Raw genomic sequence first — 25,505 nt, 5'->3', positions numbered from 1 at the left:
GAAAGAAAGAAAGAAAGAAAGAAAGAAAGAAAGAAAGAAAGAAAAGAAAGAAAGAAGGAAGGAAGGAAGGAAGGAAAGAAAGAAAGAAAGAAATACAGAAAGAAGGAAGAAAGGAAAGAACGAAGAAAGAAGAAAGGAAGGACGGAAGGAAGGAAGGAAGGAAGGAAAGAAAGAAAGAAAGAAAGAAAGAAAGAAAGAAAGAAAGAAAGAAAGAAAGAAAGAAAGAAAGAAAGAAAGAAAAGAAAGAAGGGAAAGAACTTGCTAGCCAGAGGTTAAGGTAAGTAGACAAAGAGAACGAGCTACCATATTCAATGACCTTTATATATGTAGGCTTCCACCAGAAGCTGTGGCCTAGAGTAAAGGTGGATCTTAACCCCTCAAAAAATTAAAATTAAAGAAAATTAAAGAAGGGTTTTCACATTTCAAAAGCTATAATTAAGAAAAATCCCAGCCGGGCAGTGGTGGCGCACACATGTAATCCCAGCACTCTGGAAGGCAGAGGCAGGCAGATTTCTGAGTTCGAGGCCAGCATGGTCTACAAAGCGAGCTCCAGGACAGCCAGGGCTACACAGAGAAACCCTGTCTCGAAAAAACCAAATCCAAAAAAAACTGAAAAAAAAAAAAATCCCCACAGTACCCAAACTCTTTCAGTTTTAGTTTATTCCACATGTAGTCAATTTGACTACCAGGATTAGGCATCACATAAGACAAGTCAGAAGAACTAAGAAAGATTTTCCCCCCTCGTGGGCAGCAAAGAGAGAATAGGAGTCATTTCCAAAGCAAGGATTTTTTTTTCCAAGAAAGGAAGCATTGGGATTTTACTGAGGGGGTCTGGATACAGCTACATATTGGCTTCCCTACTCCTACACATGTTAAGTTAGCCATTGTTGAACTAGTTGAACCACAGCCTGTGAAATATTCTAATCAATCCACTTTCTACATGCATACATTCATCCTATCAGGTCTGTTCATCTAGAGAACCTTTACTAATACAGCTCTGTGTATGAATGTGTGTTTATCTTCCCACTGAGGAAGATGTGTTGGCTAACAGTAGTGCTCCACAGTTTGTCATCTGGTTCCTGTTTGTCTCCCAGGGTTCTCACACCTACCAGGTGAATAGTAGCTGCAGTTTACCTAAGCCCACATGAAGAACTCAACTCAAGTGAAATTAGACTATTTGTGGGTCTATTGGGGGCAGCTCTCTAGTGGATTCACTGATCCCAAGGAACCAGAGATGGAATGGAAGAATAAGGAGCAGAGGTGGGGAGAAAGAGTGAGCAAGACAAGCAGGTAGAGGAAAATGCAGGGGTAGGGATTGAGAGGGAATGTGGAGGGTGAAGGAGGGGGAAGGATGGGAGAGGGGGGAGGGAGAGAGATCAAGACAGAGAAACAGAGAAACAAAGAGTACAAAATGTCTTGATTGTATAGGATGGAAAAGCCAGACTCCTGGGCTGGAGAGTTAAAGGTACAAGGTGGGGTATGCCAACCTTGCCCTGTAACAAGATGGACATTGAGGAGTGAGTGCTGGGAGAACCTGGAGGCCTGGATGTAACCTTCCCAGCCTTGAGCAGCCTAAGCAGACCTCGAACATTCGCTAGGACAGGCCTTATCAATCTATGCAGAGACTTATGTCTTGGATGCAGTTGCAGGCTCCCATGGGAACTTAGCTGTTTTGGCTGCCTGGGCTGGTCTTGCTCTACAACAAGCTAGCTCTTACTCCAGCTAAACAAGGGGGATGGGTTTTGTGGTTTTTCCCTTTATAAATGCAAAGCTTATTATTAAACATTGAGCCTTGATTACATCCTTTGTCTTGGATTTATTCTCTCGCCCCACTACATTTTTATTTCCAGGCCCTTTCAAGTAAATCCAGTTTGCCCATCCATGGCTACTTGAGGGCTCCAGCCAGCCAGCTTTGGTGTGTTAAATATATGCATGTCAGCCACTGGTCCCGGATCTGAATCCCAACAGCAACAAAATAAAACTATTGTTTCCCAAAAGCTCTCTTTAATTGTTAATATCCTGGGTTCCCTTCTGCTTGTGGGACAGATTGAAAACTCCACTGCAAGTTAAGTAATGGACTATCAAGCCACTTGCCTTGATTCCAGGAGGAAGAAGGCAATCGGCCTGCGTAGTGAGCATCAGCTCAGGCTGAAGTCAGGACCTGGTAGCGCAGGGTCACTGCCCACATAGGGGAGGAGCAAGCGGCTGAGCAGTGGTAGGTGGAGCGGGTGGGTCTTCGATGGGGCTGGGCGGGGAAAAATATGGGTAGGTTATTGGAGGGCAGGCACAAGTACTACAGAAATGCAAATTCACGTAGATCTGGAAAAGGGTTGGCCCTGGACTTGAGGCTAAGAACCCAAGCTTCTTACTGTGTACCTTCAGCACACTAAGTCACTCAAGATTTACTGGCCAATCAGAGCCTTTAGGCGGACCTGCCAGTCAGAGGGGAAGGCGGGTTTTCCGGGTGACGTGAAACCGGTCACTCAAGACTTACTGGCCAATCAGAACCTTTAGGCGGACCTGCCAGTCAGAGGGGAAGGCGGGTTTTCGGGTGACGTGAAACCAGTTTCACTTAGTAGCCGAGCAGGCTTGAATGCTCTCCTGTGCTGTGCTCTTTGTCCTGCCACCGGATGCGGTGGGACGAACTCAGGCAAGCTCCGAAGTTGCAACATGGTGAGCAGGGGTCTGAGCAGCAGGAGCTGGTGTGGTGGGTCTTTCCCGGGGTTGAGTGGGAATCGGCAACCACCTATGAGGTCCTAGCCACTCGCTGGACCCAGCTGTAGCTTCTGAATAACTTCACTATGGGGGATGCATCCGTGCAGAGCATTTGGCTTGGGTGTAGAAAGATCCGTGGCATGATCCCAAACTAAGAGAGTTCTTGTTTCTACAAGTTCTGTTCTTAGAATTTGACACCAAGGTGTACAGTCCTTTTGGAGTTAATTTTGTGGAGGTTGTAAAAGGCATCTCATGTGCTGGATAGCAATCCAATGTCAAGTTGTGATGTTGTAATTGATGATGTAAAAGGTTTTCCTAAGGCTTAAGAAGAGATAGTAGGCACACCAAGTAGAATTTAGCTGAGGGAGGGCTGCCTGTAAAACATCCCACAGATAAATAATATGCTAACCTGGGCAGTTTGAGATTAGGATGCTTAAGATAAACATTTTTGTTCACCAGGATTGTCCAGAAATATGGCACCAAATCATAAGGAAACAAACTTGATTTATACGAGTCACTTGGCCCATCTCCATATCAAAGTGCAGGCCGCTAACAATCATTTGAAAAGGCAAAACACAAAACACTGTCATATTGAGTGCTGGCCTGTTCAAGCTACATTTTCCCTGAGGTCCCCATGTACGGAGAATGACATAACTCCTTCTGAAACCCAGGTGTCCCGACCTGTAGGACAGTCAACAGGGTTCCCTGAGACGAAAGAGACACAGCAAGACAGAATTCTGATCAGGCTGTCAAATTTTATTTTCACACACTGCAATATAAAGGAAATAGGGATATAGGGTATCCCTAGTTATAGGGAGGGGGTTAAATGGGACAAGACATTGTCTCCAGGGAACAGTCTCTCAGGGGGCAAGCATTGTCTCTAAGGAACAGTTTCTCAGAATTGTCTCTCAGAATCTCATGGGGAAGCTGGCTGCTAATACAGGAAGTTAGCTAACTAAAATGATCAAGAGGAGGTGAAGTGGAAAGAGTGGTAACCTAATTGCAGTGAGCTCTGTATGTACTGACCAACTTGCTATTTGGCAAACCTGAGAGCTAGCATTTTTCCTTCTAAAAAGAGGCTTGAACTTGTAAGATGGCTGAAAGGGAGGAGGTTTTGAGATCTATGTGAGAATGCATGGCACCCAGGAGCGTGCACGGCAGAGCCAGTAACAGCCTGGAGCCTAGTCCTTGGGAGCTTTCCCTGAGGCCCTGGGAATAGAGATAAAACCAAACTCCTTTTCTAAAACCGGGAATATGCTTGGGAGAGCTGGTAATGTCTGGGGCCAGGGCCTTTGGGAGGGGTTGCTTCAGATTCTTAGAACACAACTCTTCCCACCATTTGGGGCTGTGGTTAACCGTCCCAAGGCCACTATCGGCTTGGTCCGGAATGTTTTTGAGATACACTGAGTTCCCCTTGGGCAGCACTGTTTGATTAGACTTCTCCTGAGTGTGTCCCATTGTATAATGCTTATGCTAACTCCATAGATTCTTCGTCTTTCTGCTGACTTCATAGATGTCTCCCATCTCCTTTTTCCCTCATGTAAATTGTATACATGCTGGTATTCTTAAGAAGCTTGCTTAGCATAAGAAATAGCTTGTGGAAGACCTCCCCACCCCAGCTTCTATACTTTCTACCTTTTCCTTTCCACGATGAATGGAGTGATTCAGGGAAATAAAGTTCCAGGGTCCAAAAGGAGTTTCTGAAATGCAGAGGTTGCTTCAGTGTGCATGGTGGTGTGCAGGTGGGTAGAGCAGATTCTACATCTTGTGCTATAATCCATGTCAAGGAAGCAGACGTTAAATTATTCTTCAACGTTGGTATATGTGTGGGCTCAGTGGGGCTGGGTTTGTGTGAGATCACAGGGATTAGGCGCTGCAGAGCCATACCCCACCTTCTGATCATAGAGAGCTCTAGAGCATGGGACCTCTGTTTGGAAGTGAGGTCAGTAGTGACTGGAGGGTCAGAAATGTAATACTTAGGGGCCACTTTGAGTTATTCTTGTGGGAGTTGTGAAGTCTGTATTTATTCTATTTGTATTCACATGCAATCATAGGTAATATTGGTCATGTTTTCATTTTTCCTGGCTGAGTTTCCTTAGGTCTTTCGATTAAAACTTGACTATAATTTGAGACTTATGTTCTTGGCTTTTTCTCTCTACATCTCATTATTTTCCCACAAATGTTGTAAAGATTTTGATTGTTATAGCTCTGTGATAAGTTCGGATGGAATTTACATTGTGCCCAGATGTTTACTATTTCTTCATAATCCTCATCACAATTCTGAAGTTTTTTTTCAAATGCCAAATAGCTTTGGAATCAGCTTTCCTGTTAGGAGTTTTCTTTAGATTGTTTTGAATTTATGCTGCCAATTAAACATACCCAACATCCTCTTTTTAAAAAAATCACTATAATGGTATTGTTTACAGGTTTAAGTGTGTGAAACTGAAACTGATGTGAAATAATGTACAAAACCATAGAAAGAGGACTTTAGTGACACAGAATACATTGTTAGGGTCACATAATTGATATCCTACCAAGTATAACTTAATTGAGAAAACAAAAAGAGTGAAAATAAAACATTGTCCAGAATTGAACAATGAATATGTATGTGATACAGGATTGTGTATTAGCAATAAACTCTGATAGCAGTAGGTTGGGATTTTCCATAGATAATAATTAGTTAAGACCATGTTGTGTTATAGTTGATATAAAATTGCACATATTTAATATATGTATTCCAATATATTTGGATATAATACCTACATCCAAGCAACCCCATTCTACCGAGTTCTTATAAAAATTATAGAACTGACATGGATCCCAGCAGGCTTCTCAGTATAGTATCCATGAACATGAAATTAGTTTTAAGAAGTACCAGAATTCTCATGTTCATTGCAGTTGTATTCATAGTAGCCTAAATATGAGAATTACCTCAGTGCTCATTTGTTGAGGATAAGCTGGGTGCCCCAAGGGGTCTTTGTGCTAAAGTAAGGAAGACAACAGCAATGGTTAAAAGATTAAGTACTTGTAAAGATTCTCACAGTCAGTGCTGTATTGGTCATAAAACGCAATTATAGCTTAAGCATTGTCAATCCATTTCTTTTTCCCATATAAGTTTAATCTGTAGTGCATTCTTATTGTCAGATGGATATGAGAACTTGAGCCATCTTTTCTACCTTGCAGGTAGCAATCGAAAATGAAGGGTGACCAAGCCAGCTCAGTTAGTCAACAGGATCTCAAGGGAGAGATCGATGATTGAAAAGAAGACAATTACACAAAGCTATAACATGACTCCAGCCAGTGCTGAGGCTGAAGAGGGTTTATTTTTCTCAAGTCTGCTTTTATCCCATTTTAAGTACATGTAAATAATAAGGTCAGTTCTATGTCAAGGAACTAACAAGGCAATAAACAGAAATAGTCAAGGAACAAACAAGGCAATAAACAAAGTCTGGTGAGCAGTGTTTTTAGCATGACCAAGATAAAAGGAATGCCACACTTTCCTTGGCTCAATTTACCTTGAGCTTTGTATTAACCCAAATGTAAATATTATTTTCTGAGCCTACTATCTAAGTCCTAGCCCAAAGTCTAAATCCTGCCAGAGCCTACTTCCATGTACTAGCTCAATGTCAAATTCCTTCCACATTCCTACAGAGGGGCAGAAGGCACAGAATCTAGCTAAAGCAATTTCCTTCAAAGGGTTTTTCTAATGTTTATTTAGAATATTATGTGGAGAAGAGAAATGAAATATCAAGCTTTCTGTAGCAAGAGTTGTTTTAGATGGGAAGCAAATGTGGTGTTATAGTATACCTCAAACATGCAGAAAGTGGCTTTATTTGGATTGCATGAGAGCTTTCTGCCAATGAGTCATACTGCATGAAAAAGTAAAAATGAGTTAAGAAACTTACTGACTGTTTTGTTTGAATTTAAATGCTGATGATAAATTACAATTGAACAAACATGTGATAGTCTTAGATAAATGACTCATCTCTTTGTTTTCTGTACATTAAGTAACTTATGTTAGATGGTAACACTTTCATTTTTGCATTCGAGAAAATTAACATTTAAACAAACATTTAAACATTTAACATTTTTATATATCAGTTTGTTCTTAATGCATAATATAATGTAGCAATTTTGTACAACATCACATATTTATTTTTATTGAATAGTTATTCAGACAGTTTTTCTTGAAAACAATCAAGAGTATTCACTTGGAATGAAATGAGAAGCACTGTGATTCCACATTCCAAACTAGTGAAAGCTAACACAAGAAAATGACTACTTTTGGTTCCTAAGTGATATATATTTCACATTGCTGAGAGCAAGACTTCTGATTTCACAGATGTAGACTGAGCCCAAGATGAGCTTGTCATGAACTGTGTTGCAGGGTATTTGATCACATTGTGAACCCAGAGACTATCCAATTTACTTGGGGGTTGGTGGGTGGGAGCTGTTTCTAATTATGGTGTGGCTCAGTCCATAATACACACATTTACTTCCAAGCAATGAAGATAAAGTTAATTTTAGAAGGAAGCACTCATGTTTGAAAGCAATATCTAGTTGAGTGGCTGACAAAATAATGAATCAAGGAAAGATCTGACAGTATAGGAAATGCCCAACTCTCAAGAGAGGAGAGAGGGAAGAGAGGCAACATAAGAGGAAGCAACTCAGAGGGTGAGAGGGGTAGGAGGCAGTTTTACCTGGAGAGTTTTACAGAGACAGACTAAAGAGAACAAGCCAGACACAGGTGAAGAAAGAATGAACCAGAGAATGAGAATGTGCCAGCAGATGAGAACAGAATGCTGGAGTTCATTTGAGGCCAAGTACAGCAATTCAGTCAGAAGGGAAAGAAGCAGTTTGTGTTGGTTAGCTTGAAGAGGAGTTTGAGTCAGAACACCTGAGTTGACCAGCCAGCCAAAGTTCAGAAAGAAAAAGAAACGGTGATTTTATTCAGCAGTTAAGTCTCAGATGTCCAAAACATAATCTAGATAAGATTGTAGAGAGGACAGAAGCTTTTCCAGGACTAGGACTAGGTTATCAGAAGGAGGAGGCAAGCCTCCAAGATGATATTTTTATACTCCTGTCTGATGGTCACTGTCTACAAAAGCGGAAAGCGAACTGTATCACAATCATTCTGTCTCTGTCTTCACTATTTTGCTTTTCTTAGTTGATTATTGCTTTTCTTTATTTCATTTTCAATTAAATAATATTGAATTAATTTTTAAATTGAAGATAGATGCTGTCCTGACTACTGTTTTTCCTCCCTACACTCTTCCTAGCTACCTCCCTAGTCCACTTCTCCTAGCCTCTGCTCCCCAAGATCCAACACCACCTCGCCCCATTTCCTCTTCAAAAAGGAGCAGACCTCTAAGAGAGGACAGCCTAACAGGATAAAACAAGATAGAAAAGGACAACATTGCCTTCATATTGGACAAGGCAATCTGATAGGAGAACCGTCTCAAGGTCAAGCAAAAGAATCAGAGTTACACCTGCTCACACTGTTTGGGGGTCCCACAAAAACACCAAGCTAACAACCATAACATATCAGCAGAGAACCTGGCACAGACCCATGCTGTCTCTAGGCTTGCCATTTACGTCTCTGTAAGGTTCTTAGAAATCCAGTCAGTGATAGTCATGAGTTCCCTCTCATGTTAAGGATCTCAAGTTAAACCAAACATTGGTTAGCCACTCAAACAAGTTTGTTACCATTGTGCCCCAGCACATCTTGCAGGAGGGACCAATTGTAGGTGTCTGAATGTGGGTGTGGGTGTGGGTGTAGGGGGCTGGGCATCCAGGTTTCTCTTTCTGTAGCCTATAGAGTAACTTCTCTCCTCAAAGAGACTACAACAGAGGGGGGAAGGCTCCAAGCCTGCACCAGCTTGATTTCTACAGCCAGTGAACTGTGCGGAATTTGTCCTCATTGATGGGGTCCTGCTGTCAGTTATCTGAGAGCAAAGTTCGGTACTAGCATCAGCATGGATTATTAAGGATCTCTCAGGGACCACATTGGCCAACAGCTCAACCAAATGTAACCCATTCCCAACATTGAATCCCTGGCTGACAACAAAAGATGGTCAGTTCAGAGTCCTTATGCTCCATTAGTTGAGTACTCATTAGGGTCACCCTATAGCATCCATGAAGTTGCTATTGTACTGAATTTTCACACTAATACCCAAATGACCCCTTATTCCACCTGTTTCTCCCAGCATTGTACTTTACCCCTGCATCCTCACAACTGATCCCTCCCATTCCTCTTCTCATCAAACCCCAGTCTACTCACAGAAACTACTCAAGTTCCTCTTTAGAAGGAGATCTGCGCTTCCCACCCCCCATAGCCCACCTCTTTACCTAGCCTCTCTGTGTTTGCATACTACAGTTTGATTATTATTTACCTAATAGGTAATATGCACTTGTAAGTGAATGCATGCCATGTTTGTCATTCTGGGTGCAGGTTACCTCACTTATGGTAGTTTTTGTTTGTTTGTTTGTTTGTTTAGTTGCATTCACTTGCCTGTAAATTCATATGTCATTGTTTTAAACAGCTGAGTGATACTCCATTGTATAAATGTACCACAATTCTTGTTTATCCATTCTTTAGTTTAGGGGCCTTTAGATTGTTTCCAGTTTCAAGCTAGTAGGAATAAATATGCTATGAACCTAGTTGAGAAAATGCCCTTGTGGAAGGGTGGGGCAACTTTTCAATAGAGCAGTATCGGTGGGTTTTGAGATAGATGGATTCTCAGTGTTCTGAGGAACTATGATTCCAAGGAAATACTGATTTCCATAGTGGCTATATTAGTTTGTACCCCACAAGCAGTGGAGAGTTGTTCCCCTTTCTCCACATGTTTGCCTGCATGATCTATCACTTGTATTATTGATCTTCACCATCCTGACATATAAAACATATAGTTTTATATAAAAAAAGTAGTTTTATATAAAAAGTAGTTTTGACTTGTATTTCCCTGATGGCTAAGATGGTGATGATTTAAGTATTTCTCAGCTTTTTGAGATTCCTCTGTTGAGTATTCTCTTTTTAGAGCTATACTCCATTTTTTTAATTGAATTTTTTGTTTTGAAAAACCTAGTTTCTTGAGGTCTTTATATATTTTGTATATTAGGCCTCTATAAGATGTGGATGTGGTTTTAAAAATCTTTTCCCATTCTTTAAGCTGCCTCTATGTTCAATTGACCAGTTTTTTGCCACTTCTAATCTACTTTCTATTAGCAAAGAGGAGAAACAGAGTACATAGGATGAGTATTGACCTGTAATTTCTTAAAATTTTTATTATAATAATCTTGTATTTCATGTTTTAAAGACTTATACATCTGTCTTTCTGTCTCCTTTTATTTGTGGTGCTATCTAGTTGTGTGAATTTATTCATTATAATCTAATTATATTGTTCTTTCTCTGGAACATGATAGACCTGCACCTATTTTTGTCTTCTAAACATGTGTCTTGAGTTTTTGGTAGTTTGGGAAAGTTTTAGTTTCCTCTTCATGATCCTGAAGGCTTGCCTCTCCTCATTTCTTGGCAACTCTGTCTTCCAGTTGTTGTAATCAGCAATTTTGGAGGTTTTGCCACTTAAGTGATTGATATGGTTAACACATTTGATTTGGGTTTTTAAAACTTTGTGATATATTATTGTCTCTGTGTCCTAATTAGCTTCTGTTGTCAACATTTTTGGAGACTACAATCATCTAAAGGAGCCTCACTTGAAGTCATGCCCTCATCAAAATGGCTGGATGCTGTATCTGTGAGAGATTGTATTGTGTGATGATTCATGTGGGAAGGCTCTTCCATTGAGGGTAGTAGGATCCCTAAGTAAGTGGGCCTGGGCTACATAAGAGAGCTAGCTGAGCATGAGACAGTGACCAAGCAAGAGGGTAAGCCAGAAAAGAATGTTTGGCCATGGTTTTTGCCTTATTTTCTTGAAACTTGAGTTTCTATCCTAAGCTCCCAAAATTATGGACTGTGTTCTGACAGGACCAAACAAGTGAACCTGTTCATTACTGAGATGCTTTTGGTTAGAGGGTTTAATCAAAGTAGCAGAGTAGCAAGTTAGAACCAAGAAAGAGAGAGAGGAAAACCCACAAAAAGTGATTTTGTTGCTGGACAGAAACTGGAAATGTTCTCCTTTGGAGGAATGTGGGAGGTATCATGACTTGAGATGGCAAACAGCATAGAAAGCTGTACTCAGAGCTTAGCTGACTGTTGTTGTAACATCTGGAAGATTGGAGTATTGCCAGTAATGCAGACAGAAGTTTAGGTCATAGGATTTCAGTTGAGAATAGACTCCATGAAAAGTTTAGCTAGAGGTCATTTGTGTGATAATTTGACCCCAAATCTTTCTTATTCTTCCCATGCTCTGAGAAATTGAGTAAGGCAGAATTAAAAAATAATTGGCTGGTCATTCAGGACTACACTAAAAAAGCAACAAGTTGGGCAGAAATAAATGCAAAGTCTGTAGCTTGTAGAGAAAAACAGCACTGGGTAGTTTCAAATGGCAGCCAAATGCTGAGACAGAGGCCTGAATTCAGGATTGAAAGCCTAAGGTGTCCTAAGGGAAACACACCCTCCTGCTAAGCCTTCAGTGAATGGAAGGGGTGGGGATGGGGGGTAGTAGGTAAAGTGATTCCTAGTCCCTGGAAGGAACTTTATACAAAACCTGCTACAACTGTGGTCCAAGCATGAAGGAGTCCATCCCAGTGTAGAATCTAAACTTGACAGGAGCACCCAAGTTCTGGAAATAAGAAAGATGTAAAATTTAAGGTCATGGATTCTTCCTCTGTGGCTTCAGTTCAGCACTGTTCTAGCCATGTATGTTTGTTTGCCAGAGTCAGAGCCCCAGTGATGGAGGATACTGTGAGAGTGCATTGCATGAACCTGTGAGGATGAAGCCTGAGGTGCGTTTTGAGACCACAGATGCTGAGATACCTAAGCTATGAGACACCTGCCATGGGGAGCTGCATATAGGGAGTGCAAGTAACTAAACTGAGAGATGTATGAGAAGTTTCAGGGAGGGGGTCTTCTAAGCCTTTTGAAACTGAGGTGCCTGTGTCTGAGGCAGAGCTACAGGATTTGGTGTTTGTCCTGCTGGGTTTCCTCCCTTGGCCCAGTCTTTCCTCACAATGTACACATTCCTCTCTATTGGAATGGGAAGGGGCATTCTGTGCCTTTGTATGTTGGAAAGATATAACTTGCTTTTTGATTTTAAAGATGTAGCAATCAAGAGTGTCAGAAAAGAGAATGGAGAGATGGCTCAGAGGTTAAGAGCACTGACTGCTTGATCTTCCAGAGGTCCTGAGTTCAATTCCTAGCAACTATATTATGGCCCACAACCATCTGTAATGGGATCAGCTGCCCTCTTCTGGTGTGTCTGAAGACAGCTACAATGTAGTCATATAAATGAAATAAATATTTTTTTTTAAGAGTGTCATAAGAGACTTTGTACATTTGAAGAATGTATGGGCTGCTGCAGACTATTAGGGTCATCGAAGTTATACTAAGTGCATTTTCATCATGGATGACCATGATTAGAATGTAGTTGATTGAGTGAGAAAGCTCCCAGACAGGGTGATGTCTTTGAACACTTGTTTCTCTTTTGTGACTTTCTTTGGGAGAACTTACAATGTTAGGGTCCAAGAATCACAAAAGGAAGACTCCAACTCAAATAGTATGCAAAAGTGTTTTATTCTGCAGAATTCTATCGTACAGGGGTCTACCATTCACTGTGATGGATACAGACATGTGAGCTTTGCAAGCTCAATTTAAAGCCAGTAAGGAGAATTCCAGAGAGGAGTAGGTGAACTTTATTCTGATTGGTTGGCTCAATTTCCAGGGTTATGGGTATCTTTGGGATTAGTTAAGGTTCTGGGAAATTTGGGATACTTTCCAGAACCAATCCTGACTAACTATTCTTGGTTTAGGATTGTCTCAGGCCTGGTAGCAGGTATAGCTCCTGGAAGCTCCTGAGTGGCTGCCTGTGAGGGTGATTTTCCTGGAATTGACTTGCATGGTCTTTTCCATTTCTAGGAAACAGAACCTTAGGCCTAGTCTCCCAAATTTTCAGTTTGCAGCTTGTCATGTAGTCAGCCTGGCTCTGGCCAACTCATTCCTCTCAATCGAAGCTTTTGTAGAAGGAAGCTTTCTAGACTTCGTATTGGGAATGAGATTTAAGTGTCTGTAGACTCAAGACATTTTCTGTGTGTGTGTGTGTGTGTGTCTGTGTCCCGTACTGTGTTGTGGTTGGACCTGATTAGTCAGCTTCCTTCTTTTTTTTTTTTCTTTTTAATTTTTTTATTCGATATAATTTATTTACATTTCAAATGATTTCCCCTTTTCTAGCCCCCCACTCCCCGAAAGTCCCATAAGCCCCCTTCTCTTCCCCTGGCCTCCCACCCACCCCTTCCCACTTCCCCGTTCTGGTTTTGCCGAATACTGTTTCACTGAGTCTTTCCAGAACCAGGGGCCACTCCTCCTTTCTTCTTGTACCTCATTTGATGTGTGGATTATGTTTTGGGTATTCCAGTTTTCTAGGTTAATAACCACTTATTAGTGAGTGCATACCATGATTCACCTTTTGAGTCTGGGTTACCTCACTTAGTATGATGTTCTCTAGCTCCATCCATTTGCCTAAGAATTTCATGAATTCATTGTTTCTAATGGCTGAATAGTACTCCATTGTGTAGATATACCACATTTTTTGCATCCACTCTTCTGTTGAGGGATACCTGGGTTCTTTCCAGAATCTGGCAATTATAAATAGGGCTGCTATGAACATAGTAGAGCATGTATCCTTATTACATGGTGGGGAATCCTCTGGGTATATGCCCAGGAGTGGTATAGCAGGATCTTCTGGAAGTGAGGTGCCCAGTATTCGGAGGAACCACCAGACTGATTTCCAGAGTGGTTGTACCAATTTGCAACCCCACCAGCAGTGGAGGAGTGTTCCTCTTTCTCCACACCCTCTCCAACACCTGCTGTCTCCTGAATTTTAAATCTTAGCCATTCTGACTGGTGTAAGATGAAATCTTAGGGTTGTTTTGATTTGCATTTCCCTAATGACTAATGAAGTTGAGCATTTTTTAAGATGCTTCTCCGCCATCCGAAGTTCTTCAGGTGAGAATTCTTTGTTTAACTCTGTACCCCATTTTTTAATAGGGTTGTTTGCTTTTCTGGAGTCTAACCTCTTGAGTTCTTTATATATATTGGATATTAGCCCTCTATCTGATGTAGGATTGGAGAAGATCTTTTCCCAATTTGTTGGTTGCCGATTTGTCCTCTTGATGGTGTCCTTTGCCTTACAGAAACTTTGTAATTTTATGAGGTCCCATTTGTCAATTCTTGCTCTTAGAGCATACGCTATTGGTGTTCTGTTCAGAAACTTTCTCCCTTGATGTCCTCAAGGGTCTTCCCCAGTTTCTTTTCTATTAGCTTCAGAGTGTCTGGCTTTATGTGGAGGTCCTTGATCCATTTGGATTTGAGCTTAGTACAGGGAGACAAGGATGGATCAATTCGCATTCTTCTGCATGCTGCCCTCCAGTTGAACCAGCACCATTTGTTGAAAAGGCTATCTTTTTTCCATTGGATGTTTTCAGCCTCTTTGTCGAGGATCAAGTGGCCATAGGTGTGTGGGTTCATTTCTGGATCTTCAATCCTGTTCCATTGATCCTCCTGCCTGTCACTGTACCAATACCATGCAGTTTTTAACACTATTGCTCTGTAGTATTGCTTGAGGTCAGGGATACTGATTCCCCCAGATTTTCTTTTGTTGCTGAGAATAGTTTTAGCTATCCTGGGTTTTTTGTTGTTCCAGATGAATTTGATAATTGCTCTTTCTAACTCTGTGAAGAATTGAGTTGGGATTTTGATGGGTATTGCATTGAATCGTCAGCTTCCTTCTTATGTTGTCTTGCCTTCACCATTATAGACTTTATCCCTAAAGCACATAAGATGCAGTTGAAGCAATTGTGATTCAGTGCTAAGCTATTTTGAAAGCCTGGTGTTTTTATAATTTTAATTTTGTTGTTTTTTATTTTTGAGGACAAAGTTTCTCTATATAGCCCCGGCTGTCCTGAAAGTAGGTGTGTAGAACATGCAGCCTCAAACTTAAAAGTTTCCTTACTCTGACTCCATAGTGCTGGGATTAAATGTGAGCCAACATGCCTGACTTTTTCTTTGTTTGTTTGTTTTTATATTATTCGTTGATGGGCTAGAATGTAGGTTTTGATACATGTCAAGCATATGCAGTTGTGTTGATCTTCATGCACTTTGTGAATTTTGAAATTTGGTAGAGAGAATATTCTGTTTCTCAGTATGGCATGCATTCATGACATTAATACTGCTTGAACTTTTTGAGTTCAAGGTGCATAACATTCTTCCTACCTGTTGTGTTTGTTTTGATCTTTTTAATGAATATGACTATTTTGCCTATATGCATGAATATGCATATCATATATGCCTAGTCCCCATAGTAGTCAGAAGATGGCCTCATAATTCCTGACCTTGGAGTAATCAATAGTTGTGAAACCCCATTGTAACTACTGGCAATTGAGCCCAGTTATTTGCAAGACCAGCAAGAGCTCTTCACTGCTGAGTCATCTTCTGTCTTGTGTAGGATCACCATTTACATTGCCACTATTTTCATCTGTCCATTTGTATCTATTTAAAGATGCATCCCTTGTTTGTAAGATCTCATTACTGTTACAGATTAAACTGGAACACTTCAGGATTATGGAAGATAAATAGAAAACTGGAGTGAATGTGTAATTTTTTGTAGGAACTCCAGTAAAAGCCTCTGAGTCCTTTCTATCTATCTTGTTTGTTTGATTGATTATTATATGTCCCGACCTGCAAGATAGTCAACAGGGTTCCCTGGACCACCTAGGAGAGAAGGAGGGGGTGGGCAAGAGACATAAGAGACAGACAACAAGATGGTATCCTGATCAAGCTGTCAATTTTATTGTTTTACTCACTGCAATATAAAGAAAAGCAAGCAAGGTATAGGGAGGGGGTAAAGGGGGCAAGACATTGGCTTTAGGGAATAATCTCAAGGGACAAGAATTGTCTTTCAGGAGAGTTTCTCAGAATTGACTCTCAGAATCTCATGGAAAAGCTGGCTATTACTACAGGAAGTTGGCTAGGTAAAATGGTCAAGAGGAGGTGAAGTGGAAAGAAGTTGCTATGGTAACCAACTGCAGATGAGCTCTATTTGTTCTAGCCCACTCAGATGAGCTCTGTATGTGCTGACCACCTTGCTACTTTGCTAACCTGAGAGCTAGTATTTTTCCTTCTAAAAGCAGGCTTGAGCATGTAAGATGGCTGAAAGGAGGTTTTGAGATCTATGTGAGAATGACTCCCAGCAATTACAAGGGAGACAGGGTCTTAAGATGTACCTCCGGCTGTCCTGTATAGACCAGAGATATACCTGCCTCTGCCTCCTGAGTGCTCAGATTAAAGGCATGAACTAATATGTTCAGCTTGCCCATCGTTTTTTGTAGTTAGTAATTGTTCATACAATTTCTCTGATATGTGCTCAGTATTGCTTGTCCCCCTCTGTTAATTAGCATTTCTCTTGCAAGGCTATATTCTATTCAAAGAGCAAAGAAATGACAGAAGTGAACCTTATTACTTAGTTTTCTTCTAAGATAAGTTGGTAACTACATTAGAACTTCTTGGTCATAAGTTGGGGAAGAACCAGAGTTATACAAATATATTGTCAATGAAGCATACATTTACAGTGATGTTGGTGTCTGGTTTCTGTTGTACCCATGTATGAAATATTTTAGGATGCATTGACCTATGATGATGTTCATGTGTACTTCACTCAAGAAGAATGGGCTTTGCTGGATCCTTCACAGAAAAATCTCTACAAAGATGTGATGTTGGAGATCTACAGTAACCTCAATGCTATAGGTAAGACTGAATTTTCTTTCACTTTTTAAAATAAGGGAACCAGGGGCTGAAGAGATGGCTCAGCAGTTAAGAGCATCAACTGCTCTTCTGAAGGTCCTGAGTTCAAATCCCAGTAAACACATGGTGGCTCTAAACCATCCATAACAAGATCTGACGCCCTCTTCTGGAAGACAGCTACAGTGTACTTACATACAATAAATAAATCTTTAAAATAAGAAAACATAAGAAAAATCTTATTTTAAAGAAAACATCTGTATCCTTGTTATTGATGCTTTTCTGTAATTTCAATTGAGATGAGGTGAATAAATCACGTTCACTACAGAGAGTAACTTAAATTTGCCTAATTTTCAGTACTATAATCATACATTTTTCTGGTACTATATTTTAGGCTACAATTGGGAAGACCATAATATTGAAGAACATTGTCAAAGTTCCAGAAGACATGGAAGGTAATTTTCATGTGCAAGTTGGTATGAATATGCCTCTGAAGAAATGTTAATGTGTCTTCGAACTTTTTTTTTTTTCACCGAGACAGGGTTTCTCTGTGTAGCCCTGGCTGACCTGAAACTTACTCTGTAGACCAGGCTGGCCTCAAACTCAGAAATCTGCCTGCCTCTGCCTCCCAAGTGCTGGAATTAAAGGCGTGCGCCACCACCACCCGGCCAACTTGGAACTTTTAAAGAAAAGCAACAGTGTAAAAAAAAGCACTTCTTTAAGTGTATTGATGATCATTAAATTCTCACAAATCCATGCACCTCAATGTCAGGTGTCTGATTTGTGTTTTCAAGGCATTTCTCTAAAAGAGAAGACAAGGAAACAATGCCTTAACAGATATGACCATTTGAATCATAGCCACATTACAGCTGCTCTGTAGAAGTGCAAATCTAGTCTCAAACCATTCACATATTTCAAAAGATATTTATTAGGTGATAAGTATATGTAAGTATTTGTTATAAGCGAATAGTCCATAGTAAAGCTAATTACTCATATAATTGCACAGCTAAGTTTAAATAAGAGGGGCAGTTTATGAGAGTCAAAAATGTCATTGAGGAGAAACCTTAATTCCTATACCATATGTGTATGATGAATATACAGCCAAACTGTGGGAATGCAATGTAGAAATCTTTCATTCGTTAATCTTTTTTTAATTAGTATCTCCTGTGTCAATGGATACAAACTATGTGAACATAGGGATATTGAAAGACAGTGTACCTCTCTCTCTCCCAGAACAATTAAAATATATGTAGTATTCCACATTTGAGCAAACTTTCTCAATGTGATGAGGACTAGGATTGTGGAAATTCTTTTCTGTTTTTCCTGGTTCACTTTGCCAATGAAAATGTAGTGAGTTTCACAATATGGGAAAATTTATTAATGCACTCAGTGTGGTAAAGCTCTGAGCTCTTCCATTTCTCTTCAAGTTTGTGAAAAATCTCATAGAGAAAAAGGATGCTGCAAATGTGAGCAATGTAATGACACTCTTACCATTACAGGAATGCAAAGCAACCCATAATGAAGGGGAAACCCTGAATGTGACCAAAGTGACAAAAATCTTAAGATGTGATTCCTCTTTACAATTGGACCAAATTGTAAAATGGATTTCTATGGATTAAAAAGATTCATCAGTTTAGTGATTGTGGTAAAGCTTTCACATGTGTCAATTATCTTTGCAGGCATGAAAGAAGTCTTACTAGAGAGAAACCCTCTGAAAACACTCAGTGTGGTAAAGCCTTTGCATATCACAGTTATCCTCAAAGGCATGAAAGAATTCATACTGGAAAGAAACCATACAAATGCAATCAGTGTGATAAAGTTTATTCACAACACAGTAGCCTCAGAAGACATAAAAGAACACATACTGGAGAGAAACCCTATGAATGTAATGAATGTGGTAAAGCCTTTGCACAAAAGGATTATCTCAAAATGCATATAATAACACATACTGGAGAGAAACCTTACAAATGTGATCAATGTGGTAAAGCCTTTGCACTTCATCAAACTCTCCAAGTACATAAAAGAATGCATACTGGAGAGAAACCCTATGAATGTGATCAATGTGGTAAAGCTTTTGCACATCATTCTCATCTCCAAGTACATAAAAGAATACATACTGGAGAGAAACCTTATAAATGTGATCAATGTGGTAAAGCTTTTGTAGGTCAGAACGATCTTAAAAGACATGAAAGAATTCATACTGGAGAGAAACCTTACAAATGTAATCAATGTGGTAAAGCCTTTGCATATCATAGTTCTCTTCAAATACATAAAAGAATGCATATTAAAGAGAAGCCCTATGAATGTAATCAATGTGGCAAAGCCTTTGCATATCATTGTACTCTCCAAGTACATAAAAAAACACATACTGGAGAGAAACCTTATGAAAGTAAGCAGTGTCGTAAATCTTTTGCCTTTCATGGTCAACTTCACCGTCATGAAAGAATTCATAATGGAGAGAAACCTTACAAATGTAATGAATGTGGTAAAGCCTTTGCACGACACAGTCATCTCAAAATGCATAAAATCACACATACTGGAGAGAAACCCTATGAATGTAAGCAATGTAGTAAATTCTTTGCCTCTCATGGTCAACTTCAAAGGCATGAAAGAGTTCATACTGGAGAGAAACCTTACAAATGTAATCAGTGTGGCAAAGCCTTTGCATATCATCGTACTCTCCAAGTACATAAAAGAACGCATACTGGAGAGAAGCCCTATGAATGTAATCAATGTGGTAAAGCTTTTGCACATCATTGTCATCTCCAAGTACATAAAAGAATACATACTGGAGAGAAACCTTATAAATGTGATCATTGTGGTAAAGCTTTTGTAGGTCAGAACGATCTTAAAAGACATGAAAGAATTCATACTGGAGAGAAACCTTACAAATGTAATCAATGTGGTAAAGCCTTTGCACGACACAGTCATCTCAAAATGCATAAAATCACGCATACTGGAGAGAAACCTTACAAATGTAATCAGTGTGGCAAAGCCTTTGCATATCATAGTGCTCTCCAAGTACATAAAAGAACGCATACTGGAGAGAAGCCCTATGAGTGTAATCAGTGTGGCAAAGCCTTTGCATATCATCGTACTCTTCAAGTCCATAAAAAAACACATACTGGAGAGAAACCCTATGAATGTAAGCAATGTTCTAAATCCTTTGCCTTTCATGGTCAACTTCAAAGTCATGAAAGAATTCATACTGGAGAGAAACCTTACAAATGTAATGAATGTGGTAAAGCCTTTGTACTACACAGTCATCTCAAAATGCATAAAATCACGCATACTGGAGAGAAACCTTACAAATGTGATCAATGTGGTAAAGCCTTTGCACATCATAGTACTCTCCAAGTACATAAAAGAATACATACTGGAGAGAAGCCCTATGAATGTAATCAGTGTGGCAAAGCCTTTGCATATCGTCGTACTCTCCGAGTCCATCAAAAAACACATACTGGAGAGAAACCCTATGAATGTAAGCAATGTCGTAAATCCTTTGCCTTTCATCGTCAACTTCACCGTCATGAAAGAATTCATAATGGAGAGAAACCTTACAAATGTAATGAATGTGGTAAAGCCTTTGCACAACACAGTCATCTCAAAATGCATAAAATCACGCATACTGGAGAGAAACCTTACCAATGTAATCAATGTGGTAAAGCCTTTGTATATCATAGTGCTCTCCAAGTACATAAAAGAACGCATACTGGAGAGAAGCCCTATGAGTGTAACCAGTGTGGTAAAGCCTTTGCACATCATTGTCATCTCCAAGTACATAAAAGAATACATACTGGAGAGAAACCTTATAAATGTGATCATTGTGGTAAAGCTTTTGTAGGTCAGAATGATCTTAAAAGACATGAAAGAATTCATACTGGAGAGAAACCTTACAAATGTAATCAGTGTGGTAAAGCCTTTGCATATAATCATATTCTCCAAGTACATAAAATAATGCATACTGGAGAGAAACCCTATGAATGTAAGCAATGTTATAAATCCTTTGCCTCTCCTGGTCACCTTCAACGTCATGAAAGAATTCATACTGGAGAGAAACCTTACAAATGTAATGAATGTGGTAAAGCCTTTACAGGACACAGTTATCTCAAAATGCATAAAATCACGCATACTGGAGAGAAGCCCTATGAATGTAAGCAATGTAGTAAATTCTTTGTCTATCATGGTCAACTTCAAAGGCATGAAAGAATTCATACTGGAGAGAAACCTTACAAATGTAATCAATGTGGCAAAGCCTTTGCATATAATCGTACTCTCCAAGCACATAAAAAAACACATACTGGAGAGAAACCCTATAAATGTAAGCAGTGTTGTGAATCCTTTGCCTCTCATGGTCAACTTCGAAGTCATGAAAGAATTCATAAAGGAGAGAAACCTTACAAATGTAATGAATGTGATAAAGCCTTTGCACGACACAGTCATCTCAAAATGCATAAAATCACGCATACTGGAGAGAAACCTTACCAATGTAATCAATGTGGTAAAGCCTTTGCATATAATCATATTCTCCAAGTACATAAAAGAACACATACTGGAGAGAAGCCCTATGAGTGTAACCAATGTGGTAAAGCCTTTGTATGTCACGGTCATCTCCAAGTACATAAAAGAACGCATACTGGAGAGAAACCTTATAAATGTGATCAATGTGGTAAAGCCTTTGTAAGTCAGAATGATCTTAAAAGACATGAAAGAATTCATACTGGAGAGAAACCTTACAAATGTAATCAATGTGGTAAAGCCTTTGCATCTTCTGGTTATCTTCGAAAACATGAAAGAATTCATACTAGAGAGAAACTTTACAAATGTGGACAGTAATGTAAAGCCTGGTCACAATCAAGTCACTTCCAACAACATAAAAGAATACATACTAAAGAGTAACCCTATGAATATAACCAATGTGGTAATGCCTTTACAGTGATCTTAAAAGGTGTGTTAATTTAAATATACTTGACCTATGGCAAGTAGAAGTATTAGGAAGTATGGCCTTTCTGGAATAGATGTGGTATTTGAGAAAATATGTCACTGTGGGGGTGGACTTTGAGATCCTATGCTAAAGCTTTACCCAGAGCAGAAGAATCTTCTGGCTGCCTTCTGATCAAGATGTAGAACTCTCATCTCCTCCAGCACCATGTCTGCTTGGCCTCTTGCAATTCTTTCTGCCTTGATGATAATAGACCAGACCTCTAAATTTGCCCCCAATTAAATGTGCTTTATAAGAGTTGCCTTGGTTGTGGTATCTTTTCGCAGCAATAAAACCCAAATTAAGACAAACAGTATAAAAGATACTACACTGGAGGGAAACTGACAAGCAGATAGATCTCTCCATGTTTGATAACAGAAATAACATGTCTTTTTTTATTAGATATTTTATTTATATTTAAAATGGTATCCCCTTTCCTTATTAGCCCTCTGAAAACCCCCTATTCCATCCCCCTTTGCCCTGCTTACCAGCTCCCCCTCCCACTTTCCTGACCTGACATTCTCCTACACTGGAACATTAAGCCTTCACAGGACCAATGGCCTCTGCTTATTGATGTCCAACAAGGCCATCCTCTGCTACATATGAAAGTGGAGCCATGGGTCCCTCAATGTGTACTCTTTGGTTGGTGGTTTAGTCCCTGGGAGCTCTGGGGGTACTGGTTGGTATATATTGTTCTTCCTATGGGGCTGCAAACCTCCTCAGCTCCTTGGGTCCTTTCTTTAGCTGCTCCATTGGGGACCCTGTGCTCAGTCTATTGGTTGGCTGTGAGCCATGGGTATTTTGTTCCACCTTTCAAGAGGGATCAAAGTTTCCACACTTTGGTCTTCCTTCTTCTTGAGCTTCATGTGGTCTGTGAGTTGTATCTTGGGTATTCAGAGTTTTTGGGCTAATATCCACTTATCAGCAAGTGCATACCTTCTGTGTTCTTTTATGATTGGGTTACCTCACTCAGGATGATATTTTCTAGCTCCATCCATTTGCCTAAGAATTTCATGAATTCATCATTTTTAATAGCTGAGTAGTACTTCATTGTGTAAATGTACCACATTTTCTGTATCCATTCCTCTGTTGATGGACATCTGGGTTCTTCTCAGCTTCTGGCTACTATAAATAAGGCTGCTATGAATATAGTGGAGCATGTGTCCTTATTACATGTTGGAGCATCTTCTTGGTATATGCCCAGGAGTAGTATAGTTGGGTCCTCAGGTTGTACTATGTCTAATTTTCTGAGGAACTGCCAAACTGATCTCCAGAGTGGTTTTACCAGCTTGCAATCCCATCAGCAATGGAGGAGTGTTCCTCTTTCTCCACATCCTCTCCAGCATCTGCTGTCCCCTGAGTTTTTCTTCTTAGCCATTCTGACTAATGTGAGGTGGAATCTCAGGGTTGTTTTGATTTGCACTTTCCTGATGATTAAGGATGTTGAACATTTCTTTAGGTGTTTCTCAGCCATTCGGTATTCCTCAGTTGAGAATTCTTTGTTTAGCTCTGTACCCTATTTTTAATAGGGTTATTTGCTTTTCTCTAGTTGCTGGGAATTGAACTCGGAATCTCTGGAAAAGCAATCAGTGCTCTTAACTGCTGAGCCATCTCTCCAACCCCCTTGCCCCCACCCCCACCCCAGTCTAGTTTTTAAAAGACGGAGATGTGAGGATAATCAGAGGGATCAGTGGAAGTAAACATGTGTTATATGGGTACCGACAATATGATTTCCCTTATGCAAGGTTACACATGGCATGATGGCCAAGATGGTGGACAACTGCACAATTCTTAGTGAAGAAATTGAACTATAGCCTATGATACAATTCTTTCTCTTGTTTTTTTCTCTCTTTGCTTCTGCCTCTGCCCACCCACACGGCCATTTGTGCATCCCTCCCTCCTGCTCTGTCCCTCTCAGACAAGAATAAAAAAAGAAATTAAGCTAAATGTACAATGCAAGAAAGCCAGGTGTGGTGGTGTGTGTCTTTCATCCCATTATTTAATCCCTTACCACCCAGCATTGATTTGGCTTCTTGTGCTCTTGAGACAGGAAGATCATCGAGCATCTGGAATTTAGTGAGGAATCAAACAAGGGACATGGAATGCAAAACATTTATTTACAAAGCAAGTGGTCAGTCTGATTAGCCGGATAGACCCCCACACACACCCCACATACACCACCCCCCTCACCCCACACCCCTCTCCCCTGCTGTCCCTTTCCCATGCCTCCCTCCACATGGACACACAGGGCCAAGGACATGCTTCTTCCGAAAGACTTCTGCTGTGAACTCAGTCTGACAGATAGGGGATGAAGGATTCCCAAAGGCAGCAAGGTTTATTAGAAGAAGGCTAGGTAGCAGTTAGCAACAACAGCAGCAGCAACAACAGCAGCAAAAGCATATTGGGATTTTAAAATTTCTTATGCCCTTGATCCAGGCCACCCACCACCATTACTTTTAGGAGGCAGGGATGGTGGTGGTAGTAACGGTTGTGGTGGTGGTGGTGGTGGTGGTGGTGGTGTCATTGTCAGAATCCCTTCTAACCTTTTCTTTCTTTTCTTTTTCTTTTTAGTTTTTCAAGACAGGGTTTCCTAACCTTATCTTCAGGGAAATAGTTATTGAGTGGTGTAGTAAGTCATTCTGGTCCCTGCCTTCTGTAGCATCCAGTACTGCAGTTTTAATCAATCTTTCGTCCAAAGTCTACTACAGAGACATGCCTGAAAGGATGTTAAAATTGTGTGAAATGCACATGTGCCCTCTGAGGGGAATAATCCATTGGTTGGGATAAATAAATAAATAAATAAATAAATAAATAAATAGGGGCTGTAGAGGTGGCTCAGTGGTTAAGAGCACCGACTGCTCTTCCAAAGGTCCTGAGTTCAAATCCCAGCAACCACATGGTGGCTCACAACCATCCGTAATGAGATCTGACGCCCTCTCCTGGTGTGTCTGAGGACAGCTACAGTGTACTTACATATAATAAATAAATCTTTAAAATAAATAAATAAATAAATAAAATCAATTTTTTTCTTTTCTTTTTAAAAAGGTATTCCAAAAATGTTCAGGGACATCACTCTCCCTCCAGACAGGGAGGAGTCTCAGGCTCTCATCTGTTGTGGAATGTATGTGAGTTTGCTCTGCTTTGTTTTGTTGGGCCAAACTTTAGAGACATTTCTTTTGGTCTTGTTTGTTTTGATTCTCAAGCCTGCTTGCTTGCTTCCTTGCTTGCTCACTCACTCACTGGCTTGCCTGCAGTGCTTTCACTATCTCTCTCTCTCTCTTTCTATCTATCTCTATCTATCTATCTATTTATCTATCTATCTATCTATCTATCTATCTATCTATCTATCTATCTATCTATCTATCTCTGCAGGGTTCCTAGACTGCCCTGGGGGAATGAGAAAAGAGACCAGAACCAGTCTTTTCAATAAAGTACCAAGACTGCACACTAGCTAGCCTATTTGGATGGACTGAATGCCCTCCTTCCCATGGCTTGGATTGGCCTGCCTTCCCTCTCTCCCTCCCTTTTGACCCATTTTCCCTCTTTCACCATATACTCAATAAAATAAATAAATAAATGAAGTCTCCAGTTTATTTATTTGCACCCCCCCCCCAGCTATCTAAATTCTCTCTCAACAACTCCCCTCCACCCACATTGCCTTCTCCCTCCTTCTCCCTGGGTGTGGGTGTTGGGGGAGGGGTAGAGCAGAGGTGAGCAGGATGCACATCCCTGCCAGTCTGTGAACTATTTGCGCTGGCCTGGTGCTCTTAACTGCTGAGCCATGTCTCTTTAGAGGCAAGTTTCATGAGTGAAGTCATTGAGTGATATTTCAGTGTGAATGTCTGAACTCACTGTCCTTTCAGATCCACATTTGCTCTGGCTCAGGCAACTGACTCAACC

General features: G+C 40.3%; 1 protein-coding gene across 1 annotated transcript; it reads left to right on the top strand.

Annotated features, from left to right (window-relative positions):
* The first annotated feature begins 2,552 nt into the window (after positions 1 to 2,552).
* On the top strand, positions 2,553 to 21,866 carry LOC127670751 (zinc finger protein 431-like). Its single transcript, XM_052165247.1, has 5 exons — positions 2,553 to 2,673; positions 16,504 to 16,630; positions 17,019 to 17,079; positions 18,304 to 19,592; positions 20,265 to 21,866. The coding sequence occupies exons 1-5, from the start codon at positions 2,671 to 2,673 to the stop codon at positions 21,458 to 21,460; spliced, it is 2,676 nt and encodes an 891-aa protein (XP_052021207.1). The 5' UTR covers positions 2,553 to 2,670; the 3' UTR covers positions 21,461 to 21,866.
* The last annotated feature ends 3,639 nt before the right edge of the window (positions 21,867 to 25,505 follow it).

Source organism: Apodemus sylvaticus, chromosome 20, assembly GCF_947179515.1.
Source record: "Apodemus sylvaticus chromosome 20, mApoSyl1.1, whole genome shotgun sequence".
Lineage (NCBI taxonomy): Eukaryota > Metazoa > Chordata > Mammalia > Rodentia > Muridae > Apodemus > Apodemus sylvaticus.
The sequence above is the reverse complement of the archived record's forward strand: the minus strand, read 5'-3'. Positions and strand labels throughout refer to the sequence as shown.

Coding starts and splice junctions, on each gene's coding strand:
- LOC127670751 (XM_052165247.1), top strand. Junction 16,631..17,018: donor CAGTAACCTCAATGCTATAG/GTAAGACTGAAT, acceptor ACTATATTTTAG/GCTACAATTGGGAAGACCAT. Junction 19,593..20,264: donor CACGCATACTGGAGAGAAAC/CTTACAAATGTA, acceptor CTGGAGAGAAAC/CTTACCAATGTAATCAATGT.